The sequence below is a fragment of the Penicillium rubens genome (assembly GCF_028828025.1).
Source record: "Penicillium rubens strain IBT 27055 chromosome Unknown utg000001l_segment0_segment0, whole genome shotgun sequence".
NCBI lineage: Eukaryota > Fungi > Ascomycota > Eurotiomycetes > Eurotiales > Aspergillaceae > Penicillium > Penicillium rubens.
The window spans coordinates 4,149,229-4,173,010 of NW_026890599.1; the positions used below are offsets into that span (position 1 = coordinate 4,149,229).

General features: G+C 49.1%; 10 protein-coding genes across 10 annotated transcripts; 8 read left to right on the forward strand and 2 right to left on the reverse strand.

Moving 5' to 3' along the window:
* Positions 1 to 404: 404 nt before the first annotated feature.
* Positions 405 to 1,829, forward strand: N7525_001606 (SYLF and SH3 domain-containing protein; the record flags this gene model as incomplete). The annotated part of the gene is made up of 4 exons (XM_002557745.1): positions 405 to 447; positions 530 to 633; positions 695 to 1,755; positions 1,808 to 1,829. 4 exons carry the CDS (start codon positions 405 to 407, stop codon positions 1,827 to 1,829), a joined length of 1,230 nt encoding a protein of 409 aa, XP_002557791.1.
* Positions 1,830 to 3,155: 1,326 nt separating this feature from the next.
* On the forward strand, positions 3,156 to 6,156 carry N7525_001607 (putative telomere silencing protein Zds1; the record flags this gene model as incomplete). The annotated part of the gene is made up of 3 exons (XM_002557743.2): positions 3,156 to 3,282; positions 3,483 to 5,882; positions 5,941 to 6,156. Exons 1-3 carry the CDS (start codon positions 3,277 to 3,279, stop codon positions 6,154 to 6,156), a joined length of 2,622 nt encoding a protein of 873 aa, XP_002557789.1. The 5' UTR covers positions 3,156 to 3,276.
* A 905-nt stretch (positions 6,157 to 7,061) lies between these two features.
* On the reverse strand, positions 7,062 to 7,634 carry N7525_001608 (uncharacterized protein; the record flags this gene model as incomplete). The annotated part of the gene is made up of 3 exons (XM_061211975.1): positions 7,062 to 7,148; positions 7,339 to 7,462; positions 7,618 to 7,634. 3 exons carry the CDS (start codon positions 7,632 to 7,634, stop codon positions 7,062 to 7,064), a joined length of 228 nt encoding a protein of 75 aa, XP_061071201.1.
* An 852-nt stretch (positions 7,635 to 8,486) lies between these two features.
* On the forward strand, positions 8,487 to 8,738 carry N7525_001609 (uncharacterized protein; the record flags this gene model as incomplete). Its single annotated transcript, XM_061211976.1, has 1 exon — positions 8,487 to 8,738. The coding sequence occupies one exon, from the start codon at positions 8,487 to 8,489 to the stop codon at positions 8,736 to 8,738; it is 252 nt and encodes an 83-aa protein (XP_061071202.1).
* Positions 8,739 to 10,196: 1,458 nt separating this feature from the next.
* On the forward strand, positions 10,197 to 11,958 carry N7525_001610 (uncharacterized protein; the record flags this gene model as incomplete). The annotated part of the gene is made up of 2 exons (XM_002557741.2): positions 10,197 to 10,238; positions 10,345 to 11,958. The coding sequence occupies 2 exons, from the start codon at positions 10,197 to 10,199 to the stop codon at positions 11,956 to 11,958; spliced, it is 1,656 nt and encodes a 551-aa protein (XP_002557787.2).
* A 665-nt stretch (positions 11,959 to 12,623) lies between these two features.
* On the forward strand, positions 12,624 to 13,350 carry N7525_001611 (peptide-methionine (R)-S-oxide reductase; the record flags this gene model as incomplete). The annotated part of the gene is made up of 2 exons (XM_002557740.1): positions 12,624 to 12,897; positions 12,971 to 13,350. 2 exons carry the CDS (start codon positions 12,624 to 12,626, stop codon positions 13,348 to 13,350), a joined length of 654 nt encoding a protein of 217 aa, XP_002557786.1.
* A 374-nt stretch (positions 13,351 to 13,724) lies between these two features.
* Positions 13,725 to 15,677, forward strand: N7525_001612 (uncharacterized protein; the record flags this gene model as incomplete). Its single annotated transcript, XM_002557739.1, has 5 exons — positions 13,725 to 13,833; positions 13,932 to 14,100; positions 14,154 to 14,198; positions 14,255 to 14,357; positions 14,409 to 15,677. The coding sequence occupies 5 exons, from the start codon at positions 13,725 to 13,727 to the stop codon at positions 15,675 to 15,677; spliced, it is 1,695 nt and encodes a 564-aa protein (XP_002557785.1).
* A 744-nt stretch (positions 15,678 to 16,421) lies between these two features.
* On the forward strand, positions 16,422 to 16,810 carry N7525_001613 (Dimeric alpha-beta barrel; the record flags this gene model as incomplete). The annotated part of the gene is made up of 2 exons (XM_061211977.1): positions 16,422 to 16,638; positions 16,692 to 16,810. The coding sequence occupies 2 exons, from the start codon at positions 16,422 to 16,424 to the stop codon at positions 16,808 to 16,810; spliced, it is 336 nt and encodes a 111-aa protein (XP_061071203.1).
* Positions 16,811 to 18,125: 1,315 nt separating this feature from the next.
* Positions 18,126 to 19,429, reverse strand: N7525_001614 (putative integral membrane protein; the record flags this gene model as incomplete). Its single annotated transcript, XM_002557738.1, has 4 exons — positions 18,126 to 18,556; positions 18,606 to 18,673; positions 18,728 to 19,101; positions 19,169 to 19,429. 4 exons carry the CDS (start codon positions 19,427 to 19,429, stop codon positions 18,126 to 18,128), a joined length of 1,134 nt encoding a protein of 377 aa, XP_002557784.1.
* A 2,586-nt stretch (positions 19,430 to 22,015) lies between these two features.
* On the forward strand, positions 22,016 to 22,753 carry N7525_001615 (uncharacterized protein; the record flags this gene model as incomplete). Its single annotated transcript, XM_061211978.1, has 1 exon — positions 22,016 to 22,753. The coding sequence occupies one exon, from the start codon at positions 22,016 to 22,018 to the stop codon at positions 22,751 to 22,753; it is 738 nt and encodes a 245-aa protein (XP_061071204.1).
* Positions 22,754 to 23,782: the final 1,029 nt, after the last annotated feature.

Genomic DNA, 23,782 nt, shown 5'->3' on the forward strand with positions numbered 1-23,782 from the left:
GTTATCCTTTTCCTTTTTAATCCATTGTTAAGGAACTCCCAATTTGCCAAGCAACCTTCGTCTCGCTCCGCCACTATTAGACACGGAGCCAAGAGACCCCAAGATTGCCCAGATACGTGAGATATCAAGGGCTGGCAACCCTTGAGGAGATTTTATCACCAATTGATATCTAGTGTCTTGGAAGTATCTCCAACATTGTACTGTCCCTAGGATTTTGACTGCAATCTTGGGGGTGCTGCGAGGTACATCTTGAGCCTCCCACGAACCGGCGTCCCGCATTCGCCGTCATCAGGCCCACACTGACTAACCGTTACCCTCGAAACCCCGTAGACATCAACAGCTCCTCCATTCCCCCCATTTCCCCCTCCCCAGTTTTCGTTTGTCTACCTCGATAATCACACAAGATGGGTTTCGGGATTCACAATCCGCTGCCCGCGTCTATGAGCAGTATGTTTTCTCCATCTCCAAAGCCCACTTCCCCGCAGTCGTGTGCGGCATATCCGGCTGACAGTGGATTCTCTCTTAACAGGCGAGTGCAAGAAGGCTGCAAAGATCTTGACTTCGTTTGTTGATCCTAGGCAATCATTCGGCCCCGACAAGGTCATTCCCCCAGAGATTTTGGCCAACGCAAAGGTAAGACACTCATTATTCTCCGGTCTCGAAGATCCATGGCTAACGGACCTTTTTTCCTTAGGGTCTGGCAGTTCTCACAGTTCTCAAGGCCGGTTTCCTAGGCTCCGGTCGATTCGGCTCCGGTATCGTTGTCGCTCGTCTTGGCGATGGGTCCTGGTCGGCTCCATCGGCCATTGCGACTGCAGGTGCCGGAATTGGAGGACAGATCGGGTTTGAGTTGACCGACTTTGTTTTCATTCTCAATGATGCCGCTGCTGTTCGCACATTCTCCCAAGTGGGAACACTGACGCTGGGTGGCAATGTATCGCTCGCTGCTGGACCGATTGGCCGAAATGCCGAGGCGGCTGGTGCGGCCAGTACCAAGGGCGTTGCGGCCGTCTTCTCCTACTCGAAAACCAAGGGTCTCTTCGCCGGTGTCAGTTTGGAAGGCAGTATGCTGGTCGAACGCAAGGATGCCAACGAGAAATTGTACCGCAGCCGGGTCACCGCCAACCAACTCCTCACCGGCAGCATTCGCGCCCCGCCGGCCGCCGACGCTCTGATGCGCGTGCTGAACTCCCGTGCATTCCAAGGCAACGCGCGGGCCTATGGTGACTCCATGTACAATGACATTCCTGTCTATGACGACAGCCATGACGATGTGGTCTGGGAGGGACGCAAGGGCGATGCCTACGGTCAAGGTACCCATCGTGCTCGATCCAACACCAATGATTATGATTATGACTACCGCGACAAGCCCCGCCGCGCGAACACCTGGGCTGATGATGTTTATGATCGACCTGCCTCGGGCCTTGGTCGTTCCGCGACAACCCGGTCCCCTGCCGGCGATGCATTTGATAGCTACGGGCGCAATCGGAGCAACACTGCGCCATTCGAGGAGGATTATGTCTACTCGGATCGCAGACCTACCCGTCCAACTGCCCCTAAGCCGGTCTTCCAACAAAAGACTGGTGCGGCCCAGTTGCGATCAGACCAGGCCGTTGCCCTTTTCACATTCGATGCGGATCAGGAGGGTGACCTTGGATTCAAAAAGGGTGAAATTATTACCATAATGAAACGGACAGATAAGGCGGAAGACTGGTGGACTGGTCGCATTGGTGATCGCGTGGGCATCTTCCCCAGGTAAGAACTTATTCGTTCCACTTTCTAGAATCGACGGCTAATTCATTCGCAGCAACTATGTTGAGGCCTCTTAGGTCGATACGATTCCAATGCTGGTCCATCTGGCACACTGTGATGAACTCTTGATGCACATTTCTCCGGGACTTGATGAACATACGTCCCCCAACTCTTGCCCTACATATATCCTGGTGTATACGGATCGGTCAAACGCCTGTCTATTCCGTTCTTTCTTTTATTTATGTTAAAGTTGTTGGTGTCACTCACATTCTTCAGCGTGGAGTTTCTCGTTCTCATGCCTTTTTTTCTTTTTTCTTCTTTTACTTCGCGGGGGACTTGGGGATACTGTCATCTTGGATCTTTTCGGTTTTTCGCAGAGCATTTCCCATCTGATTGTGATTTCCCCCAGAGTTTATTCCATCTACGTCTCATAAGTCTCTTCTTAGTCTCTTAGGTTGAATACATTTTTCAGCTCCATTTGACCCTGACATTCTGAGTTTTATATAGTTCCAACATAATGATCCTATGTACTCAGGCATCTCACATTCTGGGCTGGACCTTCTCGTGTCATTGACTCATGCGAACACTTACCCGTGGACATGGCATATCCAGCGATTGCCCTTCGGCCGGGGAAGATTGAAGGAAGTCACACGGTGTTCTATGGAATCCCAGGTCCGACCCCTTCTAGTCCATCCATATAAGGATATTATAGACAAGAATATGCCAAGCGGCTTTGCAATGGCAAATCCGAAATTCTTATGTGTTTCAAATCTTTCCCATGTTCATTCAGGCCTTTCAGCTTCTGACAAAGATGAATGTAAGGAGTACGAGGTGGTTTTCTCAGCCCTCGAGGTACATAGATGCAGTGTCACGGTTCAAAAAAATATATTGCAAGTCAGCTCTGAAAAGGAGGTAGGACCTACTTTCTTTGGAGTCCGACGTTAGAATCCAAACCAAAAGAATGTATCACTGAAAAAGTACAGTGTATTAGTAGAGAAAGAAAGGGAAAAAGGGAAAGGGAAAAGAGAACATGTGCGATTGTATGCAGATCAATCGATCGTCCACCATCCCCCGTTTTAATGTAAGTGGAGCCAACAGTACTCAATGAATCAAGATCTAGAAAGATCTAAAAGCCCTAAATCGAAGAAGGGAAAATAGAAAATTACCTAGGTATAGAGGAAACTAGATAGAAACTCTTAATATAATAGAATTCCAGGAGTTTCAGATAGTCAGGTGCTGTGGAGGTTATGTACTCTCTCACTCACCTCATCTTCTCTCCGCCCGCTAAACTCCCTTCTTCTTCTCTTTCCTTCTCCCAAAACTCCTCGACCCATGAACCCTCATTCGGACTCGGTATCTGAATGTCTAGCACGCTGCTGCCGGTTCTTTGTCTCCATTCCTCTTTCCCCGCTTCGATGACCCGTTTCTCCTCCCTATCCAACGTGGTTGACACTGCCCCCTCCTCTTAAGCTTCCTTCGGGCTCCGTCTTTGACGTCTTTTGGTCCCTGTACAACTGGCTTCCCATGCAGGTGCGTCGCTCTCCCGGTCCCTACTCTGGTTCATGTGGTCGTGACTTTTTTTGTTCGAGACCCCTCAACCTCGGACCCCTCAGGCACAACCACAACCACATTCTTGTGGAATTGGACCCCTTCCCATGGAACCCCGAGAATTGGACCTCGACTTCGAACTGGCGAATTCTTGATTCTAATGATATTTTGTACCCGCGCAGGCTTCCACGAGTGCCCACGAGGCTGGCGGGCATGCGACGCGGAGAGGTCACGCCGCCCATCTATCGATTAGCGATCCAAGCCACCATGTGACGGAGGCCATCGGGCACATGTACGACGATGACTACGATCGTAACGATCCGAGACGCCTGAGCTATATAACATCCCCCCTTGGCGAGTCAATAACAACAATTCCGCGCGCCGCCGCAGAATCCGAGTCCTCTCTTTCTCCCCCCTCCCCACTGCATCAATCCTCGTCGGATGTGCAAACGATACAGACAAATGGGGAACAGCGGCTGCCGCTTGTCGGAAATCGGTCCTTTGACCGAGAAAGTGATCCGGGGAATGCCGATGGTACTCGATTACCCTCGGACACTGCCACATCCTCTTTTCCTCTCAACGATATCGACTACGAGTCGAACCCTGCGGCCGTCGCTCAGGAACTGCACAATCTCGCCGCGATTCGGCGCATGTCGATGGATGTGGCTGCCGCCGGTGATCCTGATCTCCCAGGATTCGCACCACCCCCCTCGCCCTCGGCCGACGAAGATGACGCCTCTCGGCTATTCTGGGTTCCCGCGCGACTGCATCCCGAACTGGCCCCTAAAGAATTCAAGTCGTTTCTCGACAGCAAGGCCGACCATATCAAGCGCAGATCCGGCGAATATTCGACTTTAGGTTCCGAACGCCAAGGGTCGGGAGGTGGTCTTCAGCGCAAACGCTCCATGTTATCGAGACAAATCGATAATTCGTCGGGTTATACAGATGGTGCGGATCGGTTGGAACATCAACGCTCTCAATCAAGTAAGCGAGATGGCATGTTGAGTCCCAACTTGCAACAATTGGAAAGCTTGGTGGATGATTCGCAACCGGTGGACAAAGAATCACTCGTGCGCGGTATGCAGAATATCGGCATCGCAGGAAATGAGGACAGGCCCATCCTGCCCCCCACACCTCTGGGAAACAGCCTACGCCGGTCAACCAGGACACAATATAAGAAAGCGGGCAGTTTGAAGAAGGGCGAGAAGTTGCCCTACTCCAAGCGAGTTGGACGGGGGGCATCTGAATCTGCCGGGAGTGACGCAAGGCCTCCGGCTGTTCTACCACCTCAAGACCCCGCAATCCCGGGGCAAACCGGTGTGTCGACCGATCCTGCTCCCAAAACCACACGACCGGCTCGAGCCTCCTCTGCCTCATCGCATGGCTCAGCTTATGCTGCAAGCTCAACCGCGAGTTCGACATTCGCTCCGATTATCGATCAGCCCGAGGCCGAGCAGGAAGACTTGTCCACCGCTGGTGGGCAACCGGATGTTGCTCTGGATCGATCCAATTCAGGAGATCAGACCAATACACGGAAATGGCATTCTCGTATCAGCTCGAATGGTCGATCTACTTTGAACATAGCTCCGGGCGATCAGAAGATCCCTGCCATAGTTGAAACGCCTCCCGCCACTGAATCCAACCGCATACCAAGTCCGCCTTCACAAAGTAGGTTGTCATCGGATCGTGCTGCGGCAACTACACCGGCGTCGAAGCCCACGCCTTCGCCTGACCCGGCGCCAAAACGTCCCAAGAATCCTCGCCAACCTCCCCACGAACCCACATCTTCGCTCAATGACTTTGCCAATAGCCCTCAGATGATACCTGGCAACAGCACCCGCACCGATAGTCTTTCATTCATCCCTACCATCTCAGAAGAACGCAAGCCCGAGGAGCGGAAATCCGAGAGCAAGAAATCGAAAGACAAGAAGGACTCTGATGGTAGCCGCAAGTCTAGTTGGCACTGGTTGTTGGGCAGCGAGGAAAAAGACAAGAAAAAGGACAAGGACAGTGACTCGAAAAAGACCAAATCAAAGATTGCCGACAAAACCCATGACAACACACGCCTAGATGTCTTACAATCGTCTATCGAGAGCACTCCGCGGGGACGCGAAAGTCTTGTTTTGGACCGCCTTGATCCGAAGCTCGAAGAAGAACGACGCAAAGATAGCGTGAGGAGAGCATCAGGAGAATCAAAGAAAGAAAAGGATGGCATTTTCTCTTCTATTTTCGGCGGTGGGCGAAAGAAGCATAGTAGTGATGGCCACCACCGAAAACATTCGTCACGAAACCTTTCTCCTGAGCCCTCAATGCGAGTACTCCGCGCCGATGTCGATTATCCATGGACTCGCTTCTCAATCTTGGAGGAGCGAGCTATTTACCGGATGGCGCATATCAAGCTTGCGAATCCCCGGCGAGCTCTGTACTCTCAAGTCTTGCTGAGCAACTTCATGTACTCATACCTGGCCAAGGTACAACAGATGCACCCGCAGATGCCAGTTGTTTCATCTGGCTCATCTCAGAGATCATCCAAGTCAAGGGACCAGCCAGATGAGTATTCCCAATATCAACGATACCAGGAGGTAAGTGAATATGTCCCTTGTCTAGGGGGAGCGCAAGATTACTAACAGTCTCGCACAGTCTCAGGAGCAACAGCACTACGGAGAAAGTGCCTATGACGACGCTTCCATGTACGACTATGATGACGATCCACATGATCGCTACGGTAGCCATGCGAGGGGCGACAAGCAGGGCTATGAAAATGGCCAGGCTTATGGCCCAGGCCACCAGTATGGACACTCGTCCTTCGGCGACGACGTGCAACTCGATGACGACGACGATGATGATATGTGGTGAACAGGGGCTGGCATCCTCGTTTCCTTTCTATCTCTCTTCCTACACTTCTGCTTTCTCGTTTTTAGCAGCACACGGAAATACCCATGCTTTTTGTCGGTTCAGGATATCCCTAGGACATGTACACTCAAGCCGCGTTCTCCCATTTTCATGCATTACCCATATCCTTTCAATGTTTCTTCATAATTCCCGTGTACCAATTCTCAAGGGGGGCCCGTATTATTACGCACTCATTGGCATCTAGCACCAGGGAAGATGAACTGCGGCTTTGACAGGGGGTTTCCTCTTTCTTTGATTTCTGCGTCTTCTTGTTCTTCTTGTTTTCATTTTGTTTTCTTTGGTATCATGGTCAACATGGCACTAAAGAGTGCAGTATACTCGGCCCACGCGTGGGCGTGGGCCGAGTGTCGTGTCTGGGCACAAGCCCTGATTTATCTCTTCGCATAGCGTCTGGGGTTTTCCTTTTTCTGTTCTTCTTGGTACAGTACGATACTATACCTTGTTTGTATTTCATTATCTTTTTCGACGCATAACATTCCCACCGAATGAATCATGAACCCGTTGATGTGTTGTGTCAATTACCCAACTTGGTGAACTTCGAAGCTCGTTCCAAATAGATGCCTATGTAGGTATATTATCAAGGTCACTTTGACACTTGGATTTATGTATCCAACAACCTTGAAATCCGTGGCTTATGCAACTTTTATCCTGGATGGTGAGGGACTTTCCATAACTAGATCTATTTGGCTCACAATATTGGGAACTAGCGCTCACATTTATCCTGATAATTGTCTATATAATAATCTCCGAGTCACTAAATGAGAAATCATGAGAAGTCAACTCCTAATATGTATTATACATGCGCCTCTACACTGATGAGGCCTTGGGAACCACTTCGGCCAGCCCCATCAACATACCCAGCGGAAGGCAGGCTTCAAAGCCTGCACATTGGGGTATGTTTTGCAGGCAATGTAGTTCCAAAATTCCAGGGGGAACTAAAGATTTTATATCAATAGACGGAAACCAAGTTGTAGAATTAATACCTATAAAAGGGTCAAGGTAGCTTCGTCACGAGTGCCTCGAAGCAAATCTCTATTGCATTTCCCGAGACTCGGTATGACAAACTGCATGCGACGTACCAGAGAACCCTGGTTGAGTTCCGTCGGCACATCAAGACTTACTTACTGGCACAGCTAGCAGACCGAAATTGGCGTCTTGCTTGGATTTCGAGGTTCCTTTCATTGCTTGGTGGATGTCGCGCCGGCCCCACCTGCGGCTTCGGCCCGCACAACCTTGCAGATTACCCGTACTATTTGCTCACGTACCCCTGAATACCTGCGCAACTATAATGGCTATGTCAAAATCAGTATTATGCTGCGCCAAAAGTCAGCAATAATCCTTAGACATATGTGCCACTAAATTACCGACAGATGACCTCGGAGTCATCAGAAACGCCAGGCTTACCCGGATATCTGGTGCATGGTAGAATACGAGAATGCCGAATCATTCAAGAAGCAAGTTAATCTAGAGCTAGAAGTATGAACTACAACCCGTACATTAGCATATACTTCGTTTGGCCCAGCTATGTGTAGCTATTGTATTGTACAAGTTGGTTTTTTGAACTTAGTGCAAGCCTTCTTTGAATATATATAGTTACTTTTTTGAGCATCTATATTTGTCACAGAAGCGGCTCTAGAACGGCAGGAACATACTAAGTTTGTTATCATTTCCTTATTGAAATGCGAGTCTCTACTAACAGGGAGAATTTGCGCTTTGCTCAAGTTCCATATCACTAGTGGCGTAAACATCTTTCTCGATGATGGTGCGGCCTTCTTCAGCACATTGCCCGAGTATATGACCACACTACCCTTAAACAGGGCAACTTCGCTCTCTTCCGTCTGTTCCTCGAATATGACACCTCCCGCGATGAGCTTTCTAGTGGCGACTAATGGTTTAATTCCATGGTAATAGACTCTAGCCAATGCTGGCTATGCTCGGTCCAGCCTATCAGTCTATAAATTCTAAAGTAAACTAACACTTATTCCTTACACACGGATGGGACATCAACGCATCGATTGACTCGCAGACTCCCGCAGCTCTAGCGTGAGTCTGTTTGCTTTAATAGGAGACCGGGTGGCTTGCTAATGGTTTTTTTTTTTGTCATAGATTTTCCTTCCACGATTATCAGTTAACGGAGTGGTTCCTTGCCCATGGGGCGGATCCTAATTGCCGATATTATAAACACACAGATCGAACACCACTATCTATCGTTTTTGAGAAAGCACCTTTCGCAATTATCGAGCTTCTTCTCAGCCATGGTGCATCCATACAGCATGGCTAAGTCACATTATGCGGCAATGCGCGAGTCCGATGATCGCTTAGAGGTCCTCCAGTATCTCTTAGACAATCACCATCTGCTGAATGATATCATATATCAGAACTGTGGTGACGAATATTACTTTTATATGTATAATAGTGGTATAGATGCCCCGCTTCATTATGCCGCTGCTAGAGGGCTATTGGATACTGTGGAACTCTTGGTCCAGCGCGGTGCATCAATCGAAATGAGAGATCCTTCGGGCTAAACTGCTGCTGACTGAGCCAGAAGATACGGCCACTCAGCTGTGCGCAATTTCCTCCGGCAATTTTCCACGGGGAACACACACAGGATACCTTGCAGTTCACAGATGCTCCTGGGCGCCGTTTCAAAACGGCTCCCTGCAGGTTGTTGCGGAAAATGGATTCCGACTGCTTTAGATACTTCCACAATTATTCTATGAAGGGTTGATTGATCGATAAATTGGAAACAAAACAAGTGCTTGCTTGGTAGCTGGAGAGCTTCAATGCTGTGCGGGAGGATTGTCTGTATCATTCCATCAATGCCAATGTGTTACGCATTCTTAAATTTGTCCCTAGTGGTGGGCCTACTGAATCCAACAGGCTATCTACTTTGGACTTCGGGGTCTCTTTTCCTTTTTTTACATTTAGATTCAATCAAAGTTTTGAAAGGAAGTACTTGCGATATTGCGTGGCAGGTCGCGTTAGTTGCCACATCTACACGACGATGCTAAATAATCCGTATCAGACATATTTCGGCCTGCACATCACTATCCCATCAAATCCCTTCTCTGGGGATTGCTACTGAAGATATCCCGATGGAGAAATATCAACTTATTCTTCGATTCCCGTAGACAAGGATGGACTGGAGGGAGAAAGGATCTATCTACTACTAGATAGCAAATAGGTGCAGTCACCTTGGGTGCCTAATGCACACGCCATCTGGAGTTACCTCTAGTTATATAATACTTACATGTAGTTAGAGGGTGCACCTCACATACAAACTAACAAATGCACAAGTAGAAGCCGTGGATACTGCTGTAGCTTACAGAGGCAGATATTGGGATATAGGTGTGTGATTCCGGCCGACTGGAAGGAATTGGTACATATAATGATGTATGTTCTTGCTAGTAGTCTGAATCTTGTTAAAAAGTGACCTCACTCGAATCCTACATAATATGGGATCAGTTTTGTCCTGGTTAAAACCATCGTTCAGCACGTGGTCCTTTTACACGTGCCATTTCCTACCCTTGTGGCAGACAAAGAACTAAACCGCCAGCAAGGCTTAAAAGAAGCTACCGACAAAGACGGCCACACAGGCCTACGGTATGGATTAAACTGGGTAATGTAATGATATTCAAAGGACAACTAGTTAACTCGCTAACAGAGGGAGTTTCTTATACTACCCAATTCTGCCACATAATACCGCCTCAGTTCCGGACCAATAGTTGATCCGGGACCCGGCGCCCCGCACCAATGCAATGCAATGCAAACACGTGACTGTTGTAAGGCTCTGTGATTGGTTCCCCCATCATTACCCGCATCGATCTCTCTCCCTATCTTATCGCGGAGTTATCAAGATCATCACGAAAAAAAAGCCACTTTTCACCTTTGTCACCCCCACTTAACGTCCCTGCAATTATCCAAACTCGCAACCCTTCCCAGGGAATGAAACAAGCAATTTCAATTTCCCTGCAATTGATTCCATGATCAGAGCCATGGGGGACTGTGGCAGTGAAGTCTTCAAGGTACGTTGCGTCCCACTGATTCAGACAGTTTAGGCGTAGCTTGTTGCTATACCACTTGCTTGTCATGTTCTGTTCTGATGATTTTCTTTTTTCTTGACTTATTTAGGAGCTTGAAAGTACCTACTGTCCGCCAATTGACCCTGCGTTGTTTGTTGCGATTGCATCAGACTTTGACCTGGCAGTCCCCTCTCAAGTCGAACAGTTGCGTGAAACTCTGGATGTATTGAACGCATCTGCCGTTGAGCAAGAGAAGTTACCATTTGACCCCACTGGCACAACAAATCTCCGAAACTCCGAGGCCTCAGGCTCTTTGGTCGGCGAATCGTCTGACGGCGCACCTTCGGATTTTACAAGCTGGCCATCGCTTGAAAATCCCCAACAGGATAATGGCGGCACCAACAGTGCCAGTCACGCTGAAAATCTCAAACGCTCTAAGCTTGCATACACCTTTCTGGGTATGACAAGCGCTGACAAGGCACAGAACTTGATTAGCATGTTCCCAAGCATTACTCGCCTGGAAGCCGAGCGCATCCTAGAAGATTGCCATGACAACCTCAGTCGCTCGATGGATGTCCTACTCAATCTTGCTTTCATCGAAGAGACACAAATTGCGAGAGAGACCCCTCAAGAAATCCCCAGAGAGGATTCTCAAGACAGCCAATCCTCCATTCCCAAGTCAATCGATGGCTTCGAGGCCAAGGAGAATCAAGACGGCGGCGGCAAGAAATCGCGAAAGAAGAAAAAGCAGCAAAATCGTCGAGTCGATCTGGCCTCCCAGGATATGAATACCACTACCAATAAATGGGAGGCAGGAAAGAAGGATATCGACTTTCTTTCCTCGCGGGCCTCCGCGTTGCAGAGAGAGAAAATCGCATCGGCTTATCATTCAAACTCCATGTCACTCTGTGCGACGATTAGAGTCTTGGCACAGGCCCATGCGCCGAAGGACATCCATGAGATTGAAGACGACCCTGTACTCGTCACGCAAGTGGGGGAGCTCAGTCACAAGTACCCCGGTATCAAGCCCATCACTCTAGTCGGTTTGATTCAAATTGCAAACAATGAGATCTCAGCCGCAGGTGAATTGGCTGAGATCTTAGCCCGGCGTCCTGATCTCACTTCAGTTTCAAACATCATCAGTTTCGTCTCGTCACCGGTCGCCCTCGATGACAACGAGGAGAATGTGGCGCCAACGCCGCAGACAGGGTCTGCCTCGGACTTCATGGATTTCCATGAAGCTGCTGCCGCTGCCAACTCTCACTTCGCAGCCCGATCCGCTGCCCTTGCCCAAGCATCCCAGTCCGCCCGCCGCGCCCGCTCGAACCCCCTGTACGGCGGCGCCTCTGCCTATTACAGGGACGTCGGAAACGAGCAACGCCAGCTTGCTCTACGCCACCTGGCAACAGCCTCTGACCGGCTGGTGGCCCGCCAGTCATCGCCATATGACCTGGATCTGCATGGTGTGACTGTGGCCAATGCAGTCAGAATTGCACGCGAGCGTGTGCAGGCGTGGTGGGACGGACTGGGCGACCAGAAGCATGTTCGTGGCGGAGGACGGAACTCCCATGGCGGGTTCAATATTGTGTGCGGTGTTGGTCACCACTCCCTCGACCGCAAATCACATATTGGACCCGCCGTGTGGAATATGCTGTTGAAGGAGGGCTGGCGTGTGGAGCTCAATCGGGGCTCCATGTTGGTGACCGGCGTTAACCGCCGCTGAGTCTTTGGCCTGTTTTTCACTATTTTCCTTTCATTATGTCTTCTTGGCCAACCTGGGCACAAGCCTCGCAGGAACCATTGGTGCTGGCGGTGCTGTCTGCGCCATTATCGCCTCACTCTCCAAATTCGTCAAGTGGAATAAGAAACGGAGGGACCGAAATGCTAGACGCCGCAGCTTGGACGAGGCGGCCGATAATGCCCATGAACTTGCTGAAAGAGTCGCCCGCAAACTCCCAACTCGGATCGGCTTTTTGTTTTTCTTTTGTTTTTCATTTCTCTTTCATTTTCTCTCTCTTTTTCATTTTTTTTTTTTTTTTTTTTTTTTTTTTTCCATTTTTCTTTTATTCTTTTTCTTCAATCCTGTTTGTGTCAGATTTACTGTTGAGATACCCTTGCACTGCTGGAGTTTGGGACCTGGACTGTTTCGAATATCAATTTCTTCTCAAAAAGACAAACAATCAGCTTTGGAACATCGTAGCCTTATAGGATATATATATCTACTCATGAGTCTAGGCCTTATAGAGTCCCCGGGGGTCTCCCCGCATGATGACGTAAAGGCCTTGATTTCAGCGCAGGCCCAGATGGGATTAGCCTCACCCCACTGTCATCTCTGCTTCAATTACCGATCACTTATATTTTTGTCACTCTTCTATCGACTCTGTCTCTATGCGATCCCAACTATCTCGCAATCTTCTTTCCCCCCTCAAACACCAAACCATCCCTCTCCGCCCTGCACCGACATTTGGCTTCTCCCGGTTTTTGTCCTCGACGCGCAAGCCTCCCCATTCGAAGACAAGCACAAAGGCTCTCCTAGCTGCACCGACAATCCCCTTTTTTGGTGCCTTCTTCAGCTCTAACCATAGCCCTGTCAAACCGGCTGACGCCATGTCGCCCCCGGACAAGAGAAGCGAAGACGAGTGGAGGGCTGTTTTGAACCCAGGTTTGTACACCATGGGGTGTTTTGAACTCCTAGGCAATATACGATCGATGTGAGCTTACAAGAATGGCTACAGAGCAATTCCGTATTCTCCGCGAAAAGGGTACTGAGCGCGCCGGCACCGGTGAATACGATTCCCACTATCCGTCCAAAGGTGTCTACAATTGCGCCGGTTGCGATGCGCCGCTTTATACTGCCGACCACAAATTCAAATCTGGCTGTGGCTGGCCAGCATACTTTGATTCCATCCCTGGTGCTGTGACTAGACATGTTGATAACACATTTGGCATGAAGCGGACAGAGATCGTATGCAGCAACTGCGGAGGCCACCTCGGCCATGTATTCGAGGGTGAGGGGTATCCGACTCCCACGGATGAGCGTCATTGTGTGAATAGTGTCAGTCTGCGCTTTACAGAAGATGCCAGTGCTGCTAAGAATCCCCAGGCGAAAGCCTGAGGGGTCTGACATTGATATTTCATTATCCAATTGTTTTGCGGGGACTAAGGCTGCAGAAAAGCCGACATGCATGCATGATACGGAGAGAGAGAGGCGTCATTTGAGTGGACCAACCCTATTTTGTCGATCTTAACTTTGAAGAAATCCTTCAATGAAAAGCAAAGTAAACATACAATGTACAAAGTAGTATATTTACTATCGGATAATGACCTCATGTTACTCTACCTCAAACTGCGTGACTGGCATTTTCCCCCATCCGTATACACAAGTGCAGCCTTAGGCCGCAATCCTGCCGACCGCCACCTAAGAATAATTGGGTTGCTCTCATTGTTTCCCTAACCCTTTCACACATCGATCCTTGAGTTGTTGCTATTATGTCTCGACGTCCTACTCCAGGCCAAGCTGCCCAAAACTCGCAGACTATCAAGGCTCTGCTGAAACTCGAGCCCAACAAGATATGTGCCGACTGTAAACGGAACAAGCGTGAGTGGTCCCCGATACCCTCCTTGAGTTGCGCCCACGCTGGCTTCATCTCCAAGGCTATTTCTTGGCACTAATATACTGAATTGACTTTTGAATAGATCCGCGATGGGCGTCTTGGAACCTGGGTGTCTTTGTTTGCATTCGGTGCTCGGGCATTCACCGGGGCATGGGAACGCATATCAGCCGAGTCAAGTCCGTGGATCTCGATGCTTGGACCGATGAGCAACTTCAGAGTGTGGTGAGGTGGGGAAATGGAAGAGCCAATAAGTTCGTCGCAACCAATTGACCGACCACATTGGGCATGGGCTAATAGGATGCAGATACTGGGAAGCGAAATTGGCCCCCGGCCATATTCCGTCCGATGCGTAAGTGCATTCGATTGGCGCTTGTTGGTGGTAGCTTCTGACATTAGAGTGGACAGGAAAATTGAGAACTTCATCCGGACCAAGTATGAGAGCAAGCGATGGGTAATGGACGGTGGGATGCCGGACCCCTCGACCCTGGATGACGGCGATGACGATGTGGTGAGTGCGCATGATAGACCATCCAGTTAGCAGCGGTCGCTGACTTGCTAGCCTCTTGCGGTTGTCCAGGAGAAAGCAAAGATCGAACGTTCAGCCTCGCAAAGAGTCGCCACTGCTAGTCAACCCCCGGTACACCGTCAACAAGCCTCAATTGATTTGTTCGGCGACGATATCTCTCCTCCGAACCGCCCTAGCACAACCGACCCTACTCCGCGTGCGCCACCTAGACAAGCCCAGCCCGCACCAGCCAAGACTCACAAGCCCAATGATTCATTGCTAGGTCTCGACTTCTTCGGTAGCACGCAGCCCTCCACTGCCAGTCGCCCTTCTAGCACAGCATCCACACCAGCAGCACCAGCCGGAATGTCGCGGCCAGACCTCAAACAGTCAATCCTGTCATTGTACTCGAAGCCGCAGCCTACACCACCCGTGCAGCACCAGCGAGGCAACTCCTTCGGCGACATGGCCTCGCCTCCTGCTCCCTCCGCTTCGTCTCACATGGGCGGCCTGACGGACGCCTTCAGTGGACTGAGCTTCCCAACTACTACTTCTCCTCCACCCGCCAAACCGGCTGAGAAGCCATCGGCATTCTCTAATCTCTCATCTTTCGGCGCCGGCAAGTCGAGCCCTGCTGCTCCGAAGGTCACATCACCCTCAGGGTCTGCGAGCGGCGACTTATTTGATAGCTTAACCTCCCCGACCGTGTCAGCTCCGAAGCCCCAGTCCCGAACAACTTCCGTCTCTAGTGGGCAAGATTTCGGATTCGGTGGATTTAGTTCCCCAACTGCTAAGCCTAACCCTCCATCCTCGTCCCTGTCGAACGACCTGTTTGGATTTTCATCGCCTCCCGCAAATTCATCAACGGTCTCGCCACCAAAGTCCACAGCAACCTCTCCTCAGCAGGAAATGAAATCTGCATTTAATATTTCTGCTCCCCCGATGCAGCCTCCTGCCCCTCCTAAAGCGCCCGCCACCAGCGCAGCGAACGCAGCAGCAGCCAGCATGATGTCAGCCAGCCTTGATCCATGGGGCGGGAACGCCTGGAGCACACCTGATCCTGTCCCGTCGGCTGCTCCAGCCGCGCCCTCGCCTGCATCCATGATGAAGGTCCCGGAAACATTGACCCCGAATGACGTGGGCCACGGCTGGGGTGCGCCCAGTGCTGCTTCTAAGCCTGCGCCTACTGTGGCAGCGGACGAGGACTTTGGCGGCTGGGCCAGCGCTGCCCCAGTCACCAATACAACCTCTACAAGCACGAATAACAAGCCCGCTGGTGGATTTGGTGGATCTGACGACCTCTTCTCCAACGTTTGGGAGTAGAGCGTATCTTTGCAACAGATCCGAGATTCACAACTATATTAAGATTTTAGGATTTGCATGGTGACATCTGCGTAATCTCACGCACATTGCACAATAGCAATGTCCATCTTTTTGAGATTCTTGCCTAGAATTATTTTCTACTTCGTCTTTTTTGCATCTTCCTTGTCACTAGCCCTTGGTCTCCGAAATGTGGGCGGCTTCCGAATGTACAATGGGCGGGTCTCATGCATACTGAATGATCAGCTCGTTTTGTTCGCTTCGATATTTGTACATTTGTATTTACAATGTATTCATAATACCCTAGAGCTCATGTTGGAAGGATTTGTAGGTAGCCTGGAGGTTAGGGACGACCTAGTTTAATGAAATGATTGTTGTAATATTGGGACCTGTGAATTACTATATCCGGTTAGCTTTGCTTTTCTAGGTTTAGCGCCCTAATACGCCGTCACGTAACTTCCCCTCAGTGCTCTCCGACTTTAAAAGACCCGTCTTCGCTGGTGAAAATCCAGGATCTGGTGGTGGGCTTGGCACGATTATGGTGACTAATATGGTTTCTCACAACGCCACGGAGAAATGTCACGTGTTTTATTTACCATAGCATTACCAGTATTGAAACGAAACGGACCGCGTTGAATAGTGGCCAAAGGCGAAACAACGCTAGCGCTAGTGCCCTTAGTAAAACCCCAGTGCCCGCAGTCGTTCTCTCCAAAATCCTGTTCAGATCAAAATCAACCCTCTTCAGTCATGGCGCCCTTAGGAGATTGTACTATAGATCGATCACAGGTTGACGACCTCAACGACCAAGCAATCCTAATCTGGACCGAGTTTCAAGTTTCTAAGGGACTAGAGCTGGATACCGAATGGGCTGGACATTTCCAGCCACTGCTTCGGGCCCTAGGGCACGAGGGTTCCGGGTATGCAAGAGTGCAGGAGCGCCCGGATACAATTCTTCTAGTTACAGGTAAGTTATATATCAACCGGGAATCAAAGGTCGTACCGCTAACTACCACTAAGCATGGGAGAGAGCCTCGGATATGAGGGCATTTATAGCCTCGCCTTCCGCCCAGCTCTATCGGGAGAACCTCGAGGCTAGAGGAATCAGAGCTACGTCCTCTCGTGAGACATTTTCGTAGAGGAGCTCCGACTATGTGGGCCCTAGCTGGTTTAATACGTTAACATGCTCTTACGTGGAATTGTTCTGGATATACTTTTTGACACCGGTGACCGATACCTAGAAGACTCAGATTTCGGATTTGATTGGTATTCGTGAACCGGCTGCAGGGATTGGCGGTATGCGGTATGGTATGAAGCGTTGTCAAACCGGCCATCCATTAAAGATATGGGCTATTGGGACAGAGCTCATACATGGCCAAGAAGCTCAGTTGATGCTATGGCCGCACTTCTGGACGGACGTAAAGAGCGCCGAGTATAGGCATGTTGGGAAATATTCCAACAGTGGCTATCTTATGTGGGACGCGAGAACCCTACTAGAGAAGTTTGGTGATAAGCTAGAAAGCGTAGGAGCCTTGGAATGGAAGGAAGAGTTTTGTGATTTCAAGCCAATCACTCTTGCTTGAATGTCTTTGTTTTTGATTTGAAATTTACTCTTTGCTATTGGTAGCATCGGTTTAAGCCGGATATATAGGCGTAGGTGCTATAGAGAAGAATAGAACAAAGTCTAGGGTAGGAAATTTATATTATAGGAAACGATAAAGTCGAGGTCGTCTCGAGGTGTAGGCAACGAGGATAAGAGAATAAGAGGTGTGAGGACACCGGAGGGGAGGGAAGGCGAAGCATATTATAGGCGCTTAAATAGACCGGGCGAAAAGGGAGGGGACTTGAATTCAGCTGAAAGGGAGCTATTTTCGGCGTCGTTTTGGTCGCTAGTGGAAACGAGGGGAAAAACCGTTTAAGTCTAGCGTTAACATTAGGACCGGAGGATAACTAATGCTACTAGGCGGGTGCGGTCAAGGGGCGGCTGGACGTCTAAAGTTACGGGTGGAAAGGCAGCCGTTTCTGGCCTCAAAAGCGGTCATTTTCGGCGTCAATCCCATAGGTCCTCATATTCTATGTGTAATTCCAGCCATGTCGTTTCTAGATGACTTCATCGCTACAATCCCGCCCTGAGATATTCATCACAATGATTTCGACCATAATCCGCGGCTCTAATGAATCACTAGCCAGTTCTCCTACCGCGAGGGTTTGGCTATGCACTCCTTGGAAATTCGATGGTAATGGCGTAGTTACTGCGCCGAAGACACAGCCTTTGTTACCTGTTGTAATAGGGTATATCATCGCGTAAACGGACAGAAAGAACATAAGCACAAGAGCACGACATAAACACCCATAGGTATATAAGACAAGAGAGAAGACCACCAGCCAAAAAGAAAGAAAAAATAAATATGTATAAAGAAATGAACCCGTTAGACCAACCCAAGTCATTATAGATCAGAAGCTATGCTTCACCAATTCTTTTGTACTACCCGTATCATCGTTAAGAGCAATGTTCGAATGCGATGTACTCTCTTGCGTAACATTAGTCGTGACCTTGATACCGGCGAAGGTCTCCTTCCCAGGCTCATTAGAGTGACCTTTGAAAGAGCCAGACGGGGACAGATTTTCGAGATCATGGTCATAGGCCGAGCTGTGATCACGTCCCCCGACAACGGAGGCCAGGACTTCCGTGTTTCCGTTTCCTGTAAGGACGTTGCGGCCGGTTCGCGAAGGCCGCGTCGTCCTGCTGCGATAGCCGTTGCTTCGGGTGGAGAAGATGTGCGGCAGGAGTTTGGAGAGGAAGGCGCGTGTGCCGGGGAGACAGGCGCAGATAATTGCTACGTTGCACTCGACGGCGGACCAGGTTGCTGCGCCGACGTTGTCATCTGTAGATTGTTAGATTTGGCTTGTGTGAGAGGGATTGTTAGAACTAACAGGTTGGGTCGTCCGAGTTGGAGATGACGAGGAGGGATTTGAGGCGGAGTACACTTGTGATCAAGACGCTGGAATGATTGTTAGCATTGTAGATGGTTCTCGTCGTATGGAGCTGGACTTACAATCCACCTAGGGCGAAAACAGCCATGAGAGCGAACTTTTGCTTCCTGGGCAATTGTAGCGATTTCAGGACTGGCATTGGGTATATGAGAATGAGGATATCGGTAAGAATGTGGATGGCGGAGTTGGAAAACCACAGGGCTTTCTTATCCAGACAGAAGCCCGGGACAGTTGGATCCCAGAACTTGGCGAGGGGAACACAGTTCGCCCAGGCGCTGATGATGGTCCAGGTTCCGTAGGCGGCTAGAAAGCCGATGAGGAGCCAGCATGCTTGACGCATGCGTGGTGTGGAGAAGACTCGTTTGTATTGGAGAAGGATTGACATCTTTGTGCTGATGAGGCTTGTTTGATATATGGGGACTGAAGCCCAGAAGCACTGTAAGAGGAGCATGTCAATGGAATTGTACTGTGTTGGAGAGATGTTCTTCTGGGATGGAGCGTACGATCATCTGGACCTTGTAGGTTTCGGCGGGGATAAGGGCATAGTGCTCGCCCATGCCGTGGAAGACTTCGCCTGCCAACAAGCCGAAGAAAATCCATGAGAAAGCTAGAGAGACTATGACGACATGGTCGTCCGCTCCCATCTGCTTTACGAGGAATGCTCGTGTATATAAACGGACGGCAGCAATGAATGTGGCTATAGTTGTAAACACAGCGCTTGTGGCGAGGGCCTGGTGACCCCGGGATGTTGATAGAGTAGTCATCGTGTCATAAAGGCATATATAAATGAGTGTAGGGCAAGTTTCGGGCACGGATTGTGATTGTGAACGGAAGGGTATTCAATGCGCTGAAAGAGAGATCGCAAAGTTCCTCTGTTGACTTATAGTAGATATGAATGCCACTCTGTCAATGGTCGAGATGAAGTCTCCCGGGATCAGGGAATGGCCCTCTTCTCAATACATATGTACAAAGGAGGGATAGGAGTCTGAAGTATTGCGGGCAAAAAAAAAAAGAAAAGGGAAAGGTAAGAGGAATGCGAGATCCTCTCCACCCGATTTGAAGATCACCATTCAGCCACCGGGCTAGAGATGGGGCAATAATAGACTATTTAATTTTGATGGGATATTTGGATTTTGTTGCCCTCCGTAGCTTGGCTGTCAACGCCACTAGACATTAGCGGGCCCCATTCGTGTGGTGACGGTACAAACATAAACTCGGGAATTGGTGATGAACAGTGGTTCTGCATTGTCTAGTATCATAAGAGATTGTCAGGTCTGAAGTACATGGTACATAGTACATTGCAATATTGCTGTCAAGTGCATACACCTCCAGGGCTATATGTGTCAGTTACCCAAGAATGTCAACGTTGACCCAAAGAACAAACACATGGTCTCCGCATGACATGAACTTTGTTTTCATCTAGACAACTCTGATTCGTCAATCTAGTTCCCTGAACCATGGTACACATGTGGTCAGAGCGACGGCCAATACATATTAGGAAGCTCCGCCCGGCTAAAGTTCGCAATAGCGCACTCCCCAACAGGGAACAGGTGGATTCGCGAAACACCCTAAAACGTGGGAATAATTACTTCCAAGGTTTTTCTTTTGACTTCAATCTCACATGACCAAACCCTAGGTCGTTTTTACCCAACAGAACGTCGTTTTGCATTTGTGAAGGTAAGCCAAGCACATCCTGGTCACTAGCCTGACAATAATCTACTCCCAATATTTTGCATTATCTACGGAGTACGGAATACATATCCACTTTCCCCTCGCTTATACTTTCATGCTTAATTAATCCATGGTTAAATACTGCCGTGGCTGCCTCTACCGTGTAAAAAGCAATAGTGCCAAATTAACCCTCATTAACCTCCAAGAGACTTACGGAGGAGGTGTCTCTTGGCTTCAAGGGAACGTGGGTGGGGGAAATGCAATAATCCTATTGTTCCTGCGATCTGCACCCACCTCTGCAGCCCGTTTTTGTGCCTGCACAACTGCACAATCCTCCTGGGCTCAGGAAATTTCGGGGAGTTCGGGGATATCTCTCGATTATTCAACATTTGAATATTTACTGCCCTGATCATAATTCAAGAATCCCAGCAATGGCTTTCTCTGCAGGGGAAATCGAACAATGCGAAGGCTGAATGCCGATCTAATCCCAACCCTTCCGGGAAAGGCCGCGTGCACGGGACCGGAGAATTCCAAGTTGATGACAGGAGAAACGCATTGACAATCAGATGAAGTTAGTTTCAGATCATCGATGTCGTCGTTGAGTTATGCAAAACCATCCCTGATTGCGCTCGTCTATACGGAGTACATTTTATGCACCCTGTTGTACGGAGTGAAAAGGGGTGACCGTGAAAAGACCAGGATTGTGCGTGGCTTTTGGAGGGAGAATCATGGTCCTTTCACCTAGTGCTTCGGACACCACGGCGATATCCAAATTAGGCTTAGCGTGGCTTCCATTAATACGTGGACATACACAAGTACGCGGCTCACCCTTCCGAGGTCCCCACCCTAGGTAATCTTACAAACTTATGTGCGAGTACAGCCAATTTTCTCTATCAGCACCGTATACGCAACCCTTGGAAGGCCTTATACAGACTCGTACTAGACCTAAAACTAGTTCAAAGCCTGTTGTAACTGGCTTCAGTGTACTAAGTATAGGACGCGACCTTGAGAATAGGTGCGCTATACGAAGCTACCCAAGAACGAGCTTATGCTCACGTACCTAGTTATTATTAATATAAGAGCTACCCTACTAACATCCATGGATACCTACTGGTGAGTCGTTAACACGGGCGAACCGTTAACTCCAAAACACCATTGTAAATGCGATTTTTCAGGTCACTGTATATCAACAACGAAAGTTGGTTTTGGTAGGATAGTGTTTCTTAGCGTAAGAAATAGTTTGGTTTAACTGAGATGTAGAGGACATGATTATTTAGCTCCGATCGAGTGACATGAATATCTACATTATTGTATACCTCAAAAATACTTCTCGACCTGATAAACATACTTAGTGTGATATATTAAGTACGAGGATATCCTAAGACCTCATAATAAGCCTTTAGTGTTGAAATATCACGTTGTAAAAATCGCGTTTATTATGGTGTTTTGGAGTTAACGGTTCGCCCGTGTTAACGACTTACCCGTGCATTACGTTAACTATAGCTTGCTGTGACAGTATCTCCCTAAGCCAGTTTGTGGGGTTGTGTGTTGAAAAGCGGTTCTATACCTAATCGGGACTAGCCCCTGTAAATCATACTACTTTCTAAAGCTTGGCCCTCCGCTCGCGTGAAATTGGTATAGTTATTCGTTGCTCGAGGTACCTGCTCGCAAGAATCATCATGATACTTGCTTCCAGACCGAGTGACTTCGAAGCCCGATACCTCCGCCGCCTGGTAGGGACTAAGGTCACTACGTTTTATGACTTCGACCCCCTGCAACAGCCGTCTTCTGCTCTCCCTCCATGTCTGCCATCTCTCCCTCTGCGGCCCCCACCCCCTGGAGTCTCCCCTCAGGCGGCCTCGTCCTCTCCGGCCTCATCCGCTACAGCCCCTAACCTTTTCTTCTCTGGTTCGCCTCCCCCAGGGATCGGCCGCTCGTGGATCATCACGGAAAAGCTCTCGGAGAGGGCTGTTCATCTCGCACAGGAAGATGTCGACATGGGCGTTGGGTCTCCTATGACAGTTGGCAAATTTCTGTGCCACCTAGAGGAGGACCCGACGCAGATAGCGTTCATGCGAATATATTATCAGATTCCTATCTCTGGGACGGAGGACGCTGATCTGGCTACACTAGCCCAACAAATCCAACCTCCTGAGGTGTGTGGGGAGCTAGAGGCCTTTAGGCTATTGATGAGTCAAGGCTGTAGCTCTGTCCCACGTTTCCTTGGTTACTGCGAAAAAACGCAAGGGGAACATGATCTCGTTCCTGGTGGTTATATCAAATACCTCGTATGGGAAAAGGTGCCTGGGGAGCCTCTTACAGAGGAATATTTCTGGAGCTTGGATCCCCTTGTACGAGAGGATGTCCGTGCCAAGTTTCGTGTTGCCTTTGAGTCAGTTTACGCAAACCCAAGATAGCAGACAGACAAAACGCTAATACAATCAACAGAGAGATGCTGCGTTGCGGTGTAAAACCACAGCTGCCGAGAATCTCGAAGATCATATATGATCAGGCCACTGGCAATGTGTACGTCAAGGATTCTACATGAATTGGGACTATTTACTAATGAGTTCAGTCGCATTTCGGGGTTTCGAAGAGGATGGCCAATCCTTGATAAACTTCAATGGTCAGACACCCGTTATGTCGCGTACAGGCTGGCTAAGCGACCCGACGAGAGGGACTGGCGTTCTCGTCCGGAGAAATGGGAGTTATGAAAGGTCAGCAATGTTGCAGTTAGTGAGCATCATATTAAGTTTATTTTGCTGCTCTCCGTCAAAAGTGTTATGCAAGTCAAAGGCTTCATTTATTTCTGGCTGTTGTGGTTCCTGCCTAGAAATTGAGGGGGGTTCTACTGGATCTTTTGAAGTCATATTGTACAATTGTTGGCTCAAACCAATTTTGCTTTTCAGCTGAATTTAATCCTGATTGAGACTCCCTAATGAGCACAAACCGGATGTCAAATCAGTTGCCAAGAATGCATAAGGACTGGCTAAATGTGACGATCTGGACGTACATGGGAGGATCGATTCGACGATAGGAACAAACAGGGCCGAATCGGGATGATAACAGAAGGCGATCCTTACCGTGGGACAATCAAACACCACCCCACCAGATAGAAACGGAGAGACAGGAAGATTAGAAGGGCAAAAAACAACTAAAAGTTGAAGCGGCGATGAAGGGGACTTCATAGAAACACGCACGGCGATAGTAACGCGCAGTGAAGGGCTAAACCCGAAAAGGCACGCTAAACCATTTTGCGTAATTCACCGTCACCGAATTATACGAGTATGTCTACGTCCTATTATTACTCCAGTCAATTATCCTTCTATCCCCTTTTTGATGTCTCTTTTGGTCTCTTTTTTGATGTCTTTTTCGATTTTCGAAGTCCGACATATCAACCAGAAATTTCCAATATACGAATAAGGGGAAAGTATGGTACATCGAAG